This window comes from Lepidochelys kempii, chromosome 3, assembly GCF_965140285.1.
Source record: "Lepidochelys kempii isolate rLepKem1 chromosome 3, rLepKem1.hap1, whole genome shotgun sequence".
NCBI classification, from domain to species: domain Eukaryota; kingdom Metazoa; phylum Chordata; order Testudines; family Cheloniidae; genus Lepidochelys; species Lepidochelys kempii.
Window position 1 is genome coordinate 50351233 of NC_136382.1, and position 20362 is coordinate 50371594.

Here is a 20362-nt window from a genome sequence, read left to right on the forward strand (position 1 = left end):
TATAAATAAATGGGGAAGGTTCTTCTTTAAATCTTGTAATGGAATAATAGCTATTTGGTGCCACAATTAATTATATTTTATAAACACAGTATCATAAAACAAATTAAACATATACAGTAAACATGGAACAAAGAGGAAATTATCTAGTGCAAGCTTTTTGAGCACATACGTTGTAACCAACCAGTTAATAACTGCTTTGTTGGTTATTATAAATCTGAAATGAAGCAGAGACAGGATAAATCTAATAACCAAGTGATAAAGTGTAGTTGTTACTTGTTGGTGTGATTATTGCTACTGTAAACCAAGTTCTAAACCTTCTGACTAGTCTGTTTTTTATATCTCCCCCAATACAGCTTTTAGCAGTGCTCAAAAATACATCACATTTCTTATAAACAAATACGTGCAGCACACAATGTTAAGCTGTGCAGTATTTTAATATTTAAGACAGTATTTCACCAAAGTTTTATCTTATCATGACCACCCTCTACCACCCTACCTTGTTCTCCTAGGACAGAGATATTTTGCATGGAGGTAGAACATAGGATTGGTGATTGAAATATAGATATGTAAATCATCACAATAATTCAAGATTAAGATAGTAGTCACTTTTGTAAGTGGTATGTACAAGAAAAATAAGCAAGCTAAATAAGGCTCCTTTCAGGACTATTATTGCAGTAAATTCTCTGCTGCTTATTTGTATTGTTTCAATAGGACCACTCACAGAGTATGATACTACTCACCATGAACAGGGGCTGCAGAATCTGGCCCATAGTTAAGGAAGTATTACTATTTCCCTCCTTTACAGTAAATTTCTTTCTCTCACACCCCACCCCACACACCCTCATTATGTTAAACAAACATTAAGGTTGCAAAGTCAAGCACTGAAATTAGAAATGCCAGAATTAAGGTTGCTTGTGCATTATGATACTGTTTCTAATTACAAGATCACATACTAGTTTTTCCACAGTACTCCTGTCTCATCGGCTAGGTCTGTACTATGAGCTAGTGGTGTGATTCCCAGCTCAGGCACATATTCTTGTGCTAGCTTGATGAGACCATGAGTTTGTATAATAGTGTGGCCATGGTAGCATGGGCAGCAGCAGGAGCACCACAATTTAGCCATGCCGAGTACATACTCCTGGAGTTCAGGCAGGTTTGTACTCAGCGCAGCTAAGCTGTGTGGCCACTGACTGTGCTAACAGCAGCTACGCTACTATTTATAGTCTCAGTAGCTGTAATGGAACTAGCATAAGTACATGTACGTGATCTGGAAATCACACCCCTTGCTCATCGTGTAGGCCTGTCCATTCGTTGCACAGAATAGACATGTTCGAGGGATGAATCAGTATTGTGTGGTAGAGGAAGCTATTGCCCATAGGACTCCTGCCTAATTGGTTGCAGAAGTTGGAAGGCGTGTAATGAATGAGGCAAGAGATTGTAGAATGAGAAAGCACGGTCTCATGGATAAAGGCATTTGAATGATGCCCTGGAGCCTTGTTCTCCGAAATGGCTTGCCTGTTTTGGTTAAAATTACAAACAAACAAACAAACATACAAAATCAGCCTGAGACAGACACCCAGCATGGAAAAATTCAGTCCAAATGGTTATAGTTTTGCAAAGTTATAAGCAACTGAAAATAGAGTCTTGCAATAGGAAGTTTCAAGCAATCTTAATAGTAGGCAGTGCTATCAGCCACACCTACATTATAAACGCCTCCAAACCAGGGATTATTTTAACTATAAAAATTCACTCTCTGAAATTTGGCACATCTACATCATTTAGCTGCAGCTAAATTGTCATTCCAAGGTACATTGTCTATTTGTTGTTGCTGCATTGATATGCCCTGCAATATTTTATCATGACTGAATTGCCAACAGGCAAATCGGTTGAAACTATAGTAAAGACCAGAATGATCACACACAGATGAACACAATCTCTTGGGGAAGAGTCAACACGGCTTTTCCAAAGAGAAATCATGCCTTGCCAATCTATTAAAATTCTTTGACAGTGTCAACAAGCATGTGGACAAGGGTGAATTAGTATATATAGCGCTTAGAAAGACTGACAAGGTCCTACAACAAAAGCCCTTAAGCAAAGTAAGCAGTGATGGGTAAGATGGAGCGTCTTCTCATGGATTTGTGTCCTACCTTTTAACTAGTTACTAAGTGTAGCAATAAATGTTCAGTTTTTGGAATGGAGAGGTAAATAGCAAGGTTCCCCCATCAGTCTGTAATGTACCACTGTTCAACATATTAATAAAATTATCTGGAAACAGGGGGAAACAGTGAGCTGGAAAAATGTGCAGATTATACAAAGTTACTCAAGATAGTTAAGACCAAAGCTGACTGAAGAGTTACACAGTGATCTCACTAAACTGGATGACTGGGCAATAAAATGGCAGACAAAATTCAATGTTGATAACTGCAAAGTAATGCATATTGGCGAACACAATCCCAACTATACATACAAAATGATGGGGTCTAAATTAGCTGTTATCGCTAAAGAAAGATATAGGAGTCACTGTGCATAGTTCTCTGAACATATGCGCTCAATGTGCAAAGGCAGTCAAAAAAGCCAACAGAATGTTAGGAACCATTAGGAAAGGGATAAGTAATAAGACAGAAAATATAATGGTACTATGTAAATCCATGGTACACCCACACCTTGAATGCAGTTCTGGTCATCCCATCTCAAAAAAAGATGCATTAGAACTGGAAAAGACAGAGAAAGGCAACAAAAGTGATTAAGGGTATGGAACAGCTTCATATGAGATGAGATTAAAAAGACAGGAACTGTTCAGTTTAGAAAAGAGATAACAAGGGACAGATATGATAGAGGTCTATAAAACCACGAGTGATCTCAAGAAAGTGTTATTTACCCCTTCACATAAACACAAGAACTAAGGGTCACCCAATGAAGTTGATAGGCAACAGGTTTAAAACTAACACTTCTTCACACAACATACAGTCAGCCTGGGGAACTCATTTCCAGTGACTGTTGTAAAGGCCAAAAGTACAACTGGGTTAAAAAATAATTAGATATGTTTATGGAGGACAGGTCCATTTATGGCTATTAGCTAAGATGGTCAGGGACACAACCCCATGCTTTGAGTCTCCCTTAACTGCTGTCTGCCAGAAAATGGGACTGGACAACAGGGGATAGATCACTCAATGATTGCTCTGTTCTGTTCATTCATCTGAAGCAACTAGCGCTAGCCACTGTCAGAAGACAGGATACTGAGCTAGATGGACCATTGGTCTGACCCATTATGACCGCACTTCTATTCTTATTCAGTCCCCTTTATTGCATGATCAATCTGGAAACAAAATTTATGTTAATAAACTGTTTTCACTTCTCATTGAATTTGTACCAGTATAAGAGCATGTAAAAGGTCATTTGATTTCATCATTTATATTTCCAAACTGGAAATATAGTAGTGGGATGAAAAATGACAACTTAATGGCCTGTTTCAAACATGGTATATTTTGTTGTCACACTTAGTGTGAATTCTGATTATTTAAAGCAAAATGTCTCACAGTTTGCATGTAGCCATTTTCAAGTTACTCATTTAAAAAAACCCACCATGTTCAGTGGTTGTAAAATATAAGGTTTTAAATACTGTATCCAAAAAAAGAACAATTAAAAAAAAACACAAAAAAAAAGGAAACAAGAAAATAAAGTCTCTAAATTATTAGCCTATGCTGTAATCAATTTGAGTATTTGAATGTTTTATTTTTTATTTGATTTGTATTATATGGGTTCAAAATATAGTAAATGCATTGTTGCATTCTTGTTGGAAGACAGAGCTTTTATTAGTATAATTTTGTATTGCTTTTGCTGTTTATTGAAAAATTTGAATCAACTCTTACTCTGTATTCATTGGATTCAGAGTAGCAGCTGTGTTAGTCTGTATTCGCAAAAAGAAAAGGAGGACTTGTGGCACCTTAGAGACTAACAAATTTATTTGAGAATAAGCTTTCTTGAGCTACAGCTCACTTCATCGGATGCATTCAGTGGAAAATACAGTGTGGAGATTTATATACATAGAGAACATGAAACAATGGGTGTTACCATACACACTGTAAGGAGAGTGATCACTTAAGGTGAGCTGTTACCAGCAGGAGAGCAGGGGGGGGGGGGGGGAGGAAACCTTTTGAAGTGGTAATCAAGGTGGGCCATTTCCAGCAGTTGACAAGAACTGAGGAATAGTGGGGGGTGGGGGGTGGGGAATAAACATGGGAAATAGTTTTACTTTGTGTAATGACCCATCCACTCCCAGTCTCTATTCAAGCCAAAGTTAATTGTATCCAGTTTGCAAATTAATTCCAATTCAGCAGTCTCTCATTGGCATCTGTTCTTGAATTTTTTTTTATGAAGAATTGCAACTTTTCGGTCTATAATCGAGTGACCAAAGTGTTCTCCGACTGGTTTTTGAATGTTATAATTCTTGATGTCTGATTTGTGTCCATTTATTCTTTTACATACAGACTGTCCAGTTTGGCCAAACTACATGGCAGAGGGGCATTGCTGGCACATGATGGCATATATCACATTGGTAGATGTGCAGGTGAACGAACTTCTGATAGTGTGGCTGATGTATCAAAACTGGATACTCTCATAAAAAAACAACCTTCCACACAAACTTCCTCATGGCCGGACTTTACAAAAACTAGACAAGCCATTTACAACACACAGTTTGCTTCTCTACAAAAGAAAAAGGACACTAAACTATCTAAACTACTACATGCCACAAGGGGACACAACAGTGGTTCCCTTAACCCACCCAGCAATATTGTTAATCTATCCAACTATACTCTTAACCCAGCAGAAGAATCTGTCCTATCTCGGGGCCTCTCCTTCTGCCCCTCCACCCCCATGAACATGATACAGTTCTGTGGTGACCTAGAATCCTATTTTCGACGTCTCCGACTCAAGGAATATTTCCAATGCACCTCTGAACAACATACTAACCCACAGAGACCTTCCTACCAAGACTACAAAAAGGATTCTGGGTGGACTCCTCCTGAAGTTCGAAACAACAGACTGGACTTCTACATAGAGTGCTTCCCCTTACGTGCACAGGCTGAAATTGTGGAAAATCAGCATCACTTGCCTCATAACCTCAGCTGTGCAGAACACAATGCCATCCACAGCCTCAGAAACAACTCTGACATCATAATCAAAAAGGCTGACAAAGGAGATGCTGTCGTCATCACGAATAGGTTGGAATATGAACAAGAGGCTGCTTGGCAGCTCTCCAACACCACTTTCTACAAGCCATTACCCTCTGATCCCACTGAGGGTTACCAAAAGAAACTACACCATTTGCTCAAGAAAATCCCTGAAAAAGCACAAGAACAAATCCGCACACACACACAACCCTGGAATCCCGACATGGGGTATTCTATCTACTACCCAAGATCCATAAACCTGGAAATCCTGGATGCCCCATCATCACAGGTATTGGCACCCTGACAGCAGGATTGTCTGACTATGTAGATTCCCTCCTCAGGCCTTACGCTACCAGCACTCATAGCTATCTTCGAGACATCACTGACTTCCTGAGGAAACAACAATCCATTGGTGATCTTCCTGAAAACACCATCTTGGCCACTATGGATGTAGAAGCCCTCTACACCAACGTTCCACACAAAGAGGGACTACAAGCCATCAAGAACACTATCCCCGATAATGTCATGGCAAACCTGGTGGCTGAACTTTGTGTCTGTGTCCTCACCCATAACTATTTCACATTTGGGGACAATGTATACCTTCAAATCAGCGGCACTACTGTGGGTACCCGCATGGCCCCACAGTATGCGAACATTTTTATGGCTGACTTAGAACAATGCTTCCTCAGCTCTCGTCCCCTAATGCCCCTACTCTACTTGCGCTACATTGATGACATCTTCATCATCTGGACCCATGGAAAAGAAGCCCTTGAGGAATTCCACCATGTTTTCAACAATTTCCATCCCACCATCAACCTCAGCCTGGTCTAGTCCACACAAGAGATCCACTTCCTGGACACTACAGTGCTAATAAGCGATGGTCACATAAACACCACCCTATACCGGAAACCTACTGACCGCTATTCCTACGTATATGCCTCCAGCTTTCATCCAGACCACACCACACGATCCATTGTCTACAGCCAAGCTCTGTGATACAACTGCATTTGCTCCAACCCCTCAGACAGAGACAAACACCTACAGGGTCTCTATCAAGCATTCTTACAACTACATTACCCAACTGCTGAAGTGAAGAAACAGATTGACAGAGCCAGAAGAGTAACCAGAAGTCACCTACTACAGGACAGGCCCAACAAAGATAGTAACAGAACGCCACTAGCCATCACCTTCAGCCCCCAACTAAAACCTCTCCAACGCATCCGCAAGGATTTACAACCTATCCTGAAGAACGACCATCACTCCCACAGATCTTTGGAGACAGACCAGTCCTTGCTTACAGACAGCTCCCCAACCTGAAGCAAATACTCACCAGCAACCACACACCACACAACAAAACCACGAACCAAGGAACCTATCCTTGCAACAAATCCCGTTTCCAATTGTGTCCACATATCTATTCAGGGGACACCATCATAGGGCCCAATCACATCAGCCACACTATCAGAGACTCGTTCACCTGCACATCTACCAATGTGATATATGCCATCATGTGCCAGCAATGCCCTTCTGCCATGTTGGTCAAACTGGACAGTCTCTATGTAAAAGAATAAATGGACACAAATCAGACGTCAAGAATTATAACATTCAAAAACCAGTCGGAGAACACTTCAATCTCTTTGGTCACTCGATTACAGGCGGAAAAGTTGCAATTCTTCAACAAAAAAAACTTCAAAAACAGACTTCAATGAGAGACTGCTGAATTGGAATTAATTTGCAAACTGAATACAATTAATTTAGGCTTGAATAAAGACTGGGAGTGGATGGGTCATTACACAAAGTAAAACTATTTCCCCATGTTTATTCCTCCCACCCCCCACTGTTCCTCAGACATTCTGGTCAACTGCTGGAAATGGCCCACCTTGATTACCACTACAAAAGGTTTCCTTCCCCCTTCCCCCTCCTCCCCCCTGCTCTCCTGCTGGTAACAGCTCACCTTAAGTAATCACTCTCCTTACAGTGTGTATGGTAACACCCATTGTTTCATGTTCTCTATGTATATAAATCTCCACACTGTATTTTCCACTGAATGCATCCGATGAAGTAAGCTGTAGCTCAGAAAAGCTTATTCACAAATACATTTGTTAGTCTCTAAAGTGCCACAAGTACTCCTTTTCTTTCTTGTATTCATTGCATTCACAGTATCTATGCCCTCAGATCAGACTAGACAAAACCCAGCTTTTCTGGTATGTAGCTCATGCCACAACACTGTTGCAAAATCATCATTAATGCAGATTATATATAAAGTAAAACCTTGAATATCAAAATGTCATGCGGTACAGTGAATACATTTGGACAACTGAAATTTAAAATAGTTTCAAAGAAATTAATAGGCAAAAAGGGACATAATTCTCGTTCAGATTGCAAGGAGTTTGGGTTAGCTGAAGTAGTTCTGTATAATACAAATATAAAAGAAAAGTGAGTTTCCTGCATCCCTCATTTGTCCTGCTACATAGTATTCTAGAATTTTGGGCCCCCGTTTCAGAAAGCACTTAAGCACACATTGGAGTCCTTTTCTGAATAGCGATGGTTTCTGAAATTCAAGCCTGAGTTAGGATTAGTCTTCTGAACTGCAGTAATATTGGAGCTGATCAGAATTATTCGTGTAAACACTGCCAAATAAAATGTTATTATTGTATTTTTAGTTTTGCATGTAAATTCAGAATCTTTTGTATAAAGACATTTATATAAAATGTAGCACATGCGAACAACGCCAGTACAAATATACAATACTCAAGGATCTTAGAGGCATATTTCTACACTGAGGTCCATGACCTATGATCATAAAAAAACACAACAACCACACACACAGAAGATACTTAAGGAACAATTAGTGGATTGTTGGGCATCTCATAGAATGAATCTTCAGGAGATCAAATTGTTTCCTGAACCAGGTAGGATTTAAAGAATGAATGATTTCAATGTAGCAGAACTAGAGATAATTAGAAAAAAAAATGTTATGAGCCACTTACTGGAACAAGGAATTTTTTAATCTCTTCCAAGGCATGACTCATACGTGAATAAGCTTCCCCAGGTGGAGCAAACACTTCAATTAGAACATGAAGCTCGTCGCTCAAGTGTGAATATTTGGCTTCCCCACTTTTCCTTAGTTCTTCTTCCTGTGAAAAAGGTTATTTTTAGAAATAAGAATCTATTCATTTTGCATTGATTTAGCATTTACAGCTAATGTGACAGAAGGGCATAATCTAAGCAGACTTTCAAACACTGAGAAATAAAAATCTGGAATGAGCCACTTGAAGGTTTAAAAATCACTTGAGTGTTTGAGTGATAAAAGCAGCATAATTATAATCTACAACAGATTGTAATCAGTACAGTGAAAAATGCTAAATACTTCAGAAATATTGAAATATCATTAACTCTAATGCAGAAACTGCATTAGGGAGACAGACAAGCTGTATGAACCTTCACTGTACAAAGGCTTTAAATCCACACATACTTTTACTATGGCCAGAATATTTTAAGATATGGAGATCTGAGTAATTTACTGAGTTCTCATCAAAACAGTGCTATAACTTTTCTGAAAATTGCATGGTATCATTCTGGAGAAGGATGTTTCAGTTGTTAAAGCTCTAGATTTGAAGTCAGGAGATCTGGGTGCTGTTCCCAGTTCTCCCATAGACATCCTGTGCAACTCTGGGCAAGTCGCTTAACCTCTCTGTGCCTCATTTTCTCCATCTGTAACATGGGGATAATAATTCTTTCCTACATCAGAGCAGTGTTGTGCGTCATAATTCAGTAGTGTTTGCGAAGTGCTTTGAGGTCCTTAGCTAGAGAGTGCAATACAAGACCAAATATCGCTACAATGCGCTCCATATAATTCACTGAAAAGATGCAAATTAATGGGCAATTTGTGATAAGGTTACCGCTTATTATGACAACATGATGGATAAGTTTGTCACTACTATAAAAATGCACTGTAAACAAATCTACTGATAAGCAATATTACAGTTGGGAAAGCAGGGACTCAGAAGAAAGGAAATTAAGAGTTAAGGCTGAAAGCTCAACTTTTAAATATATTTTTAGACAAAATCCTACCTACTTCTGTGCTAGACAAGTATAACCCCTTTTATAGATGGAGAAACAATGATAGAAAGAGAAGTTAAGTAACGTCCCCAAAGTCACACATTAAGTCATGGTAGCACATGGGCTGAGGAAAGTGTGCTTCACTTGAGTTAAAATGTTATATTGACATGTATGTTTTAGAAATCACATAGCAAAATTTTCTCTTTGAAGTCTGAGCACAGATCTGCAAGCTCAATTCATGAAAATTAATATGAACTCAGCAGTATTTAGAAGAGTGAGTTTGTTCAATTGCTGCTGAAGAAATAAAAACAAAATCAAGTTATCAAGAGGTATATTGCTCTCATACTGGTGTTTTGGTAGGTGAAGATGTAGGTGAAGATATGGCATGTTTTAATTTTTAAGGTGAGGCTCTTCTTTATTTGCATATTATTAAAAGTGAACAAAGTCTTACAGAAAGGTATGTAAGAGTCCATCATGTGATAGAATTTCTCTTACGCTAGATCAGAATTTTAGTGTCAGTGACATTAAAACTTTACCACTGAGATCCCATGTAAAAGTACACAGTCAATGAGAGTATATGAGACAGTCTGTTGTGAGATGTTACAATGAATTTCACCCATTAGAATAATTAGATATGAAGAATTTCAACAGAATTAGATTTTGCTATAACAAAACATTATGAAACCATGCAGTAATTGTTTCAAACTTCAGTCCTATTTCTCTTTGATTCACAACAAAACAAAACACAAAAATTAAGTTCTCAGACTCTTTTAGGGAAAGTTACCAACACTCTCTGGAGTTTTAAAAATGAACTGGATTCTTTTCTAATGAAGTAAAGGGAAAATGTGTCTGGATCACTAAGTTTATTATAGCTTTGCACAGGTAAAAAACAAAATGGACTAATGTATTAATAACAATTTACTGTTGCATACCTCACTCAGCAAGTTTGATATGTGTTGTAGCATGGTAACATTGAGTGCTGAGAAGGATGAAACAATGGGATAAACTCAGAAACGATCTGTTTGAACTCTTTATTTCAGACTCCTTCCCAGAAATTCAAAACTCACTGCCAGGCTGAGAGCCTTCTCCCAGCAGCAGCCTTTTCTCACTAGTGAATTCTCAGGAGCAGCAGGGAGAAGATAGTGCTGTGCATCTCCTCCAGTGGTATCATCATCAATATTTCTTGCAGGGGCATGCAGGCCAGGTTCCTGGGTTGGGGGAGAGGGAAAGTGGCTGAATTTTCAAACGCACATCCCATCCCACATCAGGGATGGATGGCAGAAGTTTATACTTCTTTGGCCGCAGGAGGAGAAATAAAAGGAGAGGAAGTCATACAGCTCAGGGAAAAACAAGGCAGATTAGGAAATCACAACTTTTGCGAGCACCACGGCAACCTTGCTTCCACATTCATTGCATGAGACTAAGTGATTCAGGATTGAGCATATCCATACATATAACCATGTAGGAGGGACACAAAAGATGCCAAGAACAGCAGCACCTCAAAGCCCAGCTGGGATAGAGGTTGTTGAATATTTTTTTGCTAGGTCTATCTCATCATGATCTAGAGCAGTGTTTCCCAAACTTGGGATGCCGCTTGTTCAGGGAAAGCCCCTGGCAGGCCGGGCTGGTTTGTTTATCTGCCGCATCCACAGATTCGGCTGATCATGGCTCCCACTGGCTGCGGTTTGCCGCTGCAGGCCAATGGGGGCTGTGGGACGTGGCGGCCGGTATGTCCCTCAGCCCGCACCACTTCCCACAGCCCCCATTGGCCTGCAGCGGCGAACCGCAGCCAGTGGGAGCTGCAACTGATTTAGTCCATAGAATTTCATCCAGGAATTGGTGTAGTGGAGGGAATTATTCTTCCCTATTTAAATGTATGCTGTTGAGCATAATAAACTCTAGTTCAGTCACAAGTTATCTTTTGAAAAGGTGTCCAATGTCAATTTAAAGACTTCAAGTGACAATGACTATCATTTCCCTTGATAAGCTGTTGCAATGATTAATTACTTTCACAGCTAGAAATTTGCCCCTTATTTCCAATTTAAATCTTTCTGGCTTCAATTTATGGTGCTGCAGAAGCAACTCCTAGTTAAGGTTAAAAACATTATCTAATTAATGAGTCGCAAAGTGCTTTGAAGATGAAAAAGACTATACAATTGCTACAGTAAGTAATAGTAACTAAGCCGAATAAAGTTTTTTTTTCTTTTCTTTGTTAAAAGCCTCTTTCTGCCTGAAGTTTGTCATGTGGAGACAAATAAGATTCAGGGGGATTAATCTGAGGTTTATTGAGAAAGTCAGCTAACTTTTTTTTAAAGAGCTACATCAAAATGGTGTAGCTAGGAACTTCAGATATGGAAGAAACATAGAGCACAGGAGTAGTGTGATATGGTTGAGAATGTACCATGGGGCTTATATGCACCATGGAAATTTCAACATTTTGGAGTTTCATCAAGTCCCAAAGGAATTTATAAGTTTCTTCACCAGCTTTGTGGAGCTCATAAGTATTATGGAACTCACAGGTATCACCACCATTTTATACATGAGGAAACTCATACCAAAAGGTGGATTGACTTGTCAAAGCTATAAGAACCTACTGCACACACAAGACAGAGAAGAGCATAATGAACTATGAAAACATGCTAAGGAATGCAACAAATTGAGAAGCTGATAGAATACTTAGAGACATATAATGGTGGAGACCAAGTCAAGTTTTTTGTGGAATCTTAACTCTTTTTCTATGAAATATATGTAACAAAGTTCTCAAACATGTGTGCCAGAATTACAAGCCCAAATACATACTTATGCATCTGCCTTTCAGAAGTCAGGGGAGCTCAGGGCACCTTATTTAAGTCACTACTGATTCATGTGGGGGTCCAACTTTGGCACCCAAGTCCAAGAATTTTGGCCTTGGATTTTTATTTTTTTAAGGTTTGATTTTGTTTATAAAATGTACTCAGTTACAAAAGTCTCAAGATTCCTGTGAACCATTTCCACAACAAATGACTTTAAAAACAAAGTTAAATTAAAAATCCTCACCGCAAACAATATTTTACACACACACCCCTCCACCCCCCAACCCAGGGGTGGTATAGAAGGGAAGTGAGCTTCCTGGACACAGATCACTGAGAACACCCAGCTATCAGCTCCTTGATATTTAAGTCTGGAGAACATTAGCTCAGGTACCCCAGATTACACCAATTGCCCTGTTAGTGTGCAGGAACTGAGAGCAAGGCAATCTCTCAGACATGCTTAGTTATTTAATTCACTTGGTTACCTTTCTCCTTAACTCCTGTTCACAAATAGAAAGGTCCATTTTCTGCATAGTATTCATCAAGGAATTATAAATAAATACATATTTCTTATTTATTTATTTATATACATATATCTATATATCTTTGTGGGCTTTGGATGAAAGCATAGTTGAGCCCACATTTCACATTGTGGCTGGCATCTATTAAAAAACAAAACAAAAAAACCCTCTTCCTGACTATATATCAGTGACGTCCAAGCTTTTCAGTCTGAAGCCTAAGCATGTTATTTCCAAAAGGTCAAGGGGCCACAATCAATACTTTGGGGCAGATTCTGTGGCACCCTCCATTCCCTTCGTGTGAAGGCAGCACAGACAGCTCTTATACATCTATCTCTGTGGTCTGCAGCACAGGGCTCATGTCAGGGTAAAACTGGTTGAAAGTGTTCAAAATTGGAAATTTGTGTGATAAACATTTTCCCCTTTTAAAACCAGGTCCAGTCCAGGGCGGGAGGGAGAGTGGCTGGTGTGTGCTGCACTTGGCAGCTGCAGGCCAGACAATTGGTGCAAGTTAACTCAACCTAGGCTAAATTAGGCTGAAGCAGGGAACTAGAGAGCCATAACTAGGGTGACCATATTTCCCTAAACTGAAAACGGGACACGCAGGGCTGGTGCGAGCCACCTCGTGTCACTGCTCGTCCACCATGAACATTTCTCCATGTCCCACAATTGAGCCAAGTAGCAGAGATGGGGGGTGTGGGCTGGGAAGAGGAATGGGTATCAGCTGGAATATGGGCAGCAAAATACGGTGAGTACTTTGGAGCTCAGAGCCAGGTGGTGAAGCTATTGACTATGAGCCAGCTAGTGGGACATGCCAGAATAGCAAAGGGGCAGGAAGGAGATTCCAGGTAGCAGGAGGGACCAAGTTGACTGCAAAGAACAGCCCTGGAAGATGGGGGAAGGCCGCAATGCAGGGGCACCATTTCAGATTTTGGTATCGGGAGGGGGAAGAGGAGCAAGCAATAGGGGAGCATGGGTGGTCACTCTCGGCCAGTGGTACAAAACTCAGGGAGGGGGCAGGTGCCTCCCCACCACCCTCCCTAAATGGCACCCCTGCAGGGATTTGGCAGAAGCGGGTGACTAGAGCCAGACAGGTCTTGGTGGAGAGGGACTGGAAAGTGCTCCAGGGACTGGACCCAAAGGACGGTGGGTGGGGAGGACATGAGGCCAGGGTGGGGGCTCCGGGGCCTACTTGGAGTGGGAGGGAGCATGCTATACTTGCTGCCCCAACACCAGCGGATTCTGTGGGACCCGATCAGTCACTTACCAGCCGGATGGCACAGTAGGCTCCATGGCCCACGAGTCATGGCTCCATGGTCTGGCTGGAAAAGAGTTTGAATTAGGGCCTTGACTGCCCTGCCCTGTGATTGGGGTGTCACATGCTCACGCTGCAGCCCATCGCTCCCTGATTGGAGGGACATGGCATAGCAGACACATCAGCCAGTCTCCTGTCCTGCCTCACCCCACTCTCCCCAAATGTTGCTGCTCACCCTCCCTGAATGTTCCTCTGTCCCGACCACCCCCCACTTTTTTAATCAGTTGGCAAGAGCTAATGGGACAAATGGCTAGTTTTGCCAAAAAAAGTTGGAACATCAGTGACAGGTCTTAAAAAGGGGACTGTCCCAGCCAAAACTGGATATTTGGTCAATGTAGCCATAACTGATTGTTGGTTCTCCACATGTCCTCCTTTTACCAAGCTATCATAGGTGGCTATGTAGCAGAGGGGAGCTATTTTTCGTTAGGCGCTATCCCAGGCTCAGGCAGAGCCAATAAAGCTCCTATCCTGCTCTCCTTGGGGACCCTGTAGCTTAGCAAGTCAGTCTCCTCCTTTCTCCTCATACCAATGAGGCTGATTCAAGCACTTCAGTTTAAAAATGGCAGGGCAGGGAATAGCTCAAAGAACACATTTTCAATTCTTAAACAATTGCAAGTTCAATCACAATTTAGATCTTCAAGGACCACAAGTGGCCTGAGAGAGAAGATTGGACACCACTGCTACATTAGCTTTGCAAGATTCTTGTTTAAAAAATACAATTTACCCGACAAGTTCACCCAATATTATACTGCACATAGTAAACTAAAAGTTTCTGTTCCATTTTAGCTCCAGACAAACTTCTGTCTCAGTCACCACTGCAAAACATGTTCCATATATATGAGGGCCCTCCAAGCATGGGAAGGTAAACGAAGTTTCAGTACAACAGAATAAAGAACTGTGGAAGAGTATTGTTGCTGCACATTGCCAGTAGCTCTAAAACACTGGAACTTTTTAAAAAAAGAGAGACCCTGAAAACAAAGAAACAGCTCTGTAACAAAGTCCTGCCCTCTGTCAATACATTGGAATTATATATGGAAAAGATTGAAGTATACGTACAAAAAAAGGAGAGTAGCATTTTCTTTGAATTTGGCAAATACACGTATTTAATTTCTAAAGGAAAAATAAAATGTGGCAAGGGAAAAGACATCCCAGATATTAAAGATCATGCGTCTACTAATTTTGCATGTGAAATCATCTCACATTTTATTGGTGCTAATGAGGCCCATAAAACAGACAGACAAACAAAAAAAGACAAACTTCCCATAACCCCATTACTGAATGTATTGGGCTTCATTTGGTGTACAATAAAGGCAAAGTGATTTCTGGAAAATACAGGATGCAAGGTCCAGACTTAGTTGGTATCTCCACATTCAAATAATTCACCAGCTCATGCCAGATATTCAGTGACAAAACAGAAACAAACAAAAATCTATTAAAAGCTACAAAAGGACAAATTTAAGAAATTATTTTAAAAAACCAAAACAATACACTTAAGTGTCCTTTGGAAAGTTAAGGGTCCTAGACTAGAACGTTAAAAAGAACTAATTTATGCTTTCACTAGTGTAGTGCAGGACCCACAGATTCAGGTAACGTTAAATGTTAGGAATATGTTAACAACTTGTTCCACTTTTCTTAGACTCTGACCACTAAATTCACATTGACTTCGACTGACTTTGAATCAGGTCATACACTGTTTAACCTGATTTCAAACTTGTATTAAATGCACTCATCTCTCTCCAGCTATATTTACTTATATCAAGAATAGACAAGTTCTCTTGTCTTTAACAAACTTGTTAATACCTTTTTCAGATGTTTAAAAGCTAGTCTCCTGATTGATTAGGACCACAAACAGTCCCACAGAAGGCTAGAACTTACTGCTAATAAGCTAGATAACAGTCCTAAAGCAATTAATGAAATTGCCAATTATTTATGATCAGAATTCATCTTGAAAATTAGTAGTAATAAACAGACATAATTTTACATTAGACATATTAGGAGACCCTGTAGATTAAAAAACAAAACAAAACAGAATCTTTCATTGTTGTCAAACGTAATTGTGATGGCTCTTGGGTACCCAAGGCTGAGTCATCTTGTTACCCCCTGCCTCCAGCATGAGGAAGACTTACATGTGCTTAACTGGGTGGCAGCTCCCTGACATCACCAGCCTGTTAGCCACCCAAGCACTCTCCTCTAGGCTATGCCAGCCCTTACTTTGCCTTTCAGGTTAACAGTAGGTATACCCCAGATCCCAAACCTTTTTGTACTGTTCCCCTATAGCAGTGTTTCCCAAACTTGGGATGCCACTTGTTCAGGGAAAGCCCCTGGCAGGCTGTGCCAGTTTGTTTACCTGCCGCAGCCGCTGGTTCGGCCGATCACGGCTCCCACTGGTTGCGGTTCGCTGCTGCAGGCCAATGGGGGCTGCGGGAAGCTGTGCGGGCTGAGGGAAATAATGCCCTATAGTGTTCAGAAGTTTGGGTCCACATATCTATTCAGGGGACACCATCATAGGGCTTAATCAAATCAACCACACGATCAGAGGCTCGTTCACCTGCACATCTACCATCATGTGCCAACAATGCCCCTCTGCCATGTACATTGGCCAAACTGGACAGTCTCTATGTAAAAGAATAAATGGACACAAATCAGACATCAGGAATTATAACATTCAAAAACCAGTCGGAGAACACTTCAATCTCTTTGGTCACTCGATTACACACCTAAAAGTGGCAATTCTTCAACAAACAAACTTCAAAAACAGACTCCAAAGAGAGACTGCTGAATTGGAATTAATTTGCAAACTGGATACAATTAACTTAGGCTTGAATAAAGACTGGGAGTGGATGTGTCATTACCCTCATTCACAAGTCTGAATGAATTCCCTTTGTTGCCAAAGGTGAGATATCTTCCAAGGTGGAATGTACAGCAGTCCCATATTTTAAAAAAGGCAGACCTTTGGCATTAAGCCACAGCCATGCATTGTAAACAGTGTGGAAGCTGCACCACTTCTGAGGGAATTGCAGAAGGAACAGTTCCTGTCCAGGCTTCTCTATGCACAATGGGACATGCATGAGCAGTATGATCCCTGCTCCAATTGTGTGGATTATGCTTCCAGGGCCCAATTCAGCAAGTTGATTAAGCTCATGCTTAACTATAGACTTAACCAGTTTGAGGTTCTGATTCAGGAAAGCACCTATCCACATGCTTAAGTCCCATTATATGGAGAGAGATTTAAACATGATCTTTAAATTAAGTGAATGCTTAGCCACCCTTCCTTATTAAGGATGCTCTCCTGAATAAGGCCCAAATCAAAGGGATTTGGATGTTGCAACACTAAGCTTTGCAGCACCTAACTTACAGGTGCCTAGCCACTCAGTGGAATTTTTTTCAGAGTAGCAGCCGTGTTAGTCTGTATTCACAAAAAGAAAAGGAGTACTTGTGGCACCTTAGAGACTAACAAATTTATTTGAGCATAAGCTTTCATGAGATACAACTTACTTCATTGGATGCATTCAGTGGAAAATACAGTGGGGAGATTTATATACATAGAGAACATGAAACAATGGGTGTTACCATACACACTGTAACGAGCGTGATCACTTAAGGTGAGATATTACAAACAGGAGAGCGGGGGCAAAAAGCCTTTTGTAGTGATAATCAAGGTGGGCCATTTCCAGCAGTTGACAAGAACGTCTGAGGAACAGTGGGGGGTGGGGAATAAACATGGGGAAATAGATTTACTTTGTGGAATGACCCATCCACTCCCAGTCTCTGTTCAAGCCTAAGATAATTGTATCCAGTTTGCAAATTAACTCCAATTCAGCAGTCTCTTGTTGGAGTCTGTTTTTGAAGTTTTTTTGTTGAAGAATTGCAACTTTTCGGTCTGTAATCGAGTGACCAAAGAGATTGAAGTGTTCTGCAACTGGTTTTTGAATGTTATAATTCTTGACGTCTGATTTGTGTCCATTAATGCAGCCCATCAAGCTCCCTTTGGCCAGAGTGGAATGCCCCTTCCTACCCCTCTGACTCCAGCCAAGAACCAAGCTGCTCAAGCCCTGCAGCTTCTTTTATCTGAGTCTGCTGTGCTGTGTTTGGGTGCTTCCCTGCAGCCTTTCCAGGCAGGCCTGCAGAACCCATGTTCACTGCTCCTTTCCTGCGGTAGGGTGTGGTAGAACTGCAAGTCCTCCAACAGGGGACCTCACCCCAAAGGGCCTCGATTGGTTAGGGACTATTTAGAAAAGCTGGACGTGCACAAGTCCATGGGGCCGAACGAGTTGCATCCGAGAGTGCTAAAGGAACTGGCGGCTGTGATTGCAGAGCCATTGGCCATTATCTTTGAAAACTTGTGGCGAACGGGGGAAGTCCCGGATGACTCGGAAAAGGCTAATGTAGTGCCAATCTTTAAAAAAGGGAAGAAGGAGGATCCTGGGAACTACAGGCCAGTCAGCCTCACTTCAGTCCCTGGAAAAATCATGGAGCAGGTCCTCAAAGAATCAATCCTGAAGCACTTAGAGGAGAGGAAAGTGATCAGGAACAGTCAGCATGGATTCACCAAGGGAAGGTCATGCCTGACTAATCTAATCGCCTTCTATGATGAGATTACTGGTTCTGTGGATGAAGGGAAAGCAGTGGATGTATTGTTTCTTGACTTTAGCAAAGCTTTTGACACGGTCTTCCACAGTATTCTTGTCAGCAAGTTAAAGAAGTACGGGCTGGATGAATGCACTATAAGGTGGGTAGAAAGTTGGCTAGATTGTCGGGCTCAACGGGTAGTGATCAATGGCTCCATGTCTAGTTGGCAGCCGGTGTCAAGTGGAGTGCCCCAGGGGTCAGTCCTGGGGCCGGTTTTGTTCAATATCTTCATAAATGATCTGGAGGATGGTGTGGATTGCACTCTCAACAAATTTGCGGATGATACTAAACTGGCAGGAGTGGTAGATACGCTGGAGGGGAGGGATAGGATACAGAGGGACCTAGACAAATTGGAGGATTGGGCCAAAAGAAATCTGATGAGGTTCAATAAGGATAAGTGCAGGGTCCTGCACTTAGGACGGAAGAACCCAATGCACAGCTACAGACTAGGGACCGAATGGCTAGGCAGCAGTTCTGCAGAAAAGGACCTAGGGGTGACAGTGGACGAGAAGCTGGATATGAGTCAGCAGTGTGCCCTTGTTGCCAAGAAGGCCAATGGCATTTTGGGATGTATAAGTAGGGGCATAGCGAGCAGATCGAGGGACGTGATCATCCCCCTCTATTCGACATTGGTGAGGCCTCATCTGGAGTACTGTGTCCAGTTTTGGGCCCCACACTACAAGAAGGATGTGGATAAATTGGAAAGAGTCCAGCGAAGGGCAACAAAAATGATTAGGAGTCTGGAACACATGACTTATGAGGAGAGGCTGAGGAAACTGGGATTGTTTAGTCTGCAGAAGAGAAGAATGAGGGGGGATTTGATAGCTGCTTTCAACTACCTGAGAGGTGGTTCCAGAGAGGATGGTTCTAGACTATTCTCAGTGGTAGAAGAGGACAGGACAAGGAGTAATGGTCTCAAGTTGCAGTGGGGGAGATTTAGGTTGGATATTAGGAAAAACTTTTTCACTAGGAGGGTGGTGAAACACTGGAATGCATTGCGTAGGGAGGTGGTGGAATCTCCTTCCTTAGAAGTTTTTAAGGTCAGGCTTGACAAAGCCCTGGCTGGGATGATTTAATTGGGGATTGGTCCTGCTTTTGAGAAGGGGGTTGGACTAGATGACCTCCTGAGGTCCCTTCCAACCCTGATATTCTATGATTCTATGATTCTATGATTGCCCATCACATACACAAAGTGTAATAGACTTATGAAGGTTCAGGGCTCATGAAAATAGATGAGGAATCTTTAAACACCAAACTTGTTGTGCTCATTGACAAGAGGCTGAATTTTGATATTAGAAGCCTCTCTTTAAAGGAAGAGATTGTTGCTCTGAAGCAGCAACAAAGAAAGAGACATCTCTCCTAATTGTCTCACTTGCTGGTTAATTACAACTATTTAAGGATTAAAATAAAGAAATAGTGTGACCGTGGGAGACAGTCAGTATTTTCAACTCAGGAAACTGGAAAGTTTGAAACAATCCATTCTAAAAGCTGAATCCAGAGAACCACATTCCTCTACACAAAGTGCATCCTGCTTGCTGCAGACCCAGTGGTGTATACCTATAGGAACATCTAGCACTACAGAATGTTTTTTTCCCTAAAGAAACTTTTAATATTGTTATAAGTTGAGTTAAATCTTGTTGAAGCTGGTGGATGTAACTGCCACCCTCCATTTAAGATAACAGATACAGTTTAGCTGATTTATGAAATAATAATGGCTCCAAACCAAAGAAAAGGTCATTCAGGGGCTTCTCTGGTATTGCTTTGGGGAAGCGGGGGAGTAGGTATGAGGAGGCAAGCTGAGAGAAGCACACAAACAGAAGGAAGCTACACACACAGCCCTAGCCAAGCATGATGTAGCACTGGCTAAGAGAAGCTCAG

The 20362-nt window shown here is 41.3% G+C and overlaps 1 protein-coding gene across 5 annotated transcripts in view; it reads right to left on the bottom strand.

Moving 5' to 3' along the window:
• KHDRBS2 (KH RNA binding domain containing, signal transduction associated 2) overlaps positions 1-20362 on the bottom strand; it is a 572215-nt gene that overhangs the window by 256882 nt on the left and 294971 nt on the right. For 4 of the 5 annotated variants that reach the window (XM_073336336.1, XM_073336333.1, XM_073336332.1 and 1 more), the window contains one exon: positions 8162-8308. The exons of the other annotated variant lie outside the window; for it this stretch is intronic. In XM_073336336.1, the coding sequence (XP_073192437.1) occupies positions 8162-8308 (147 nt within the window). The remainder of the gene's footprint in view (positions 1-8161; positions 8309-20362) is intronic. 5 annotated transcript variants of the gene reach the window in all.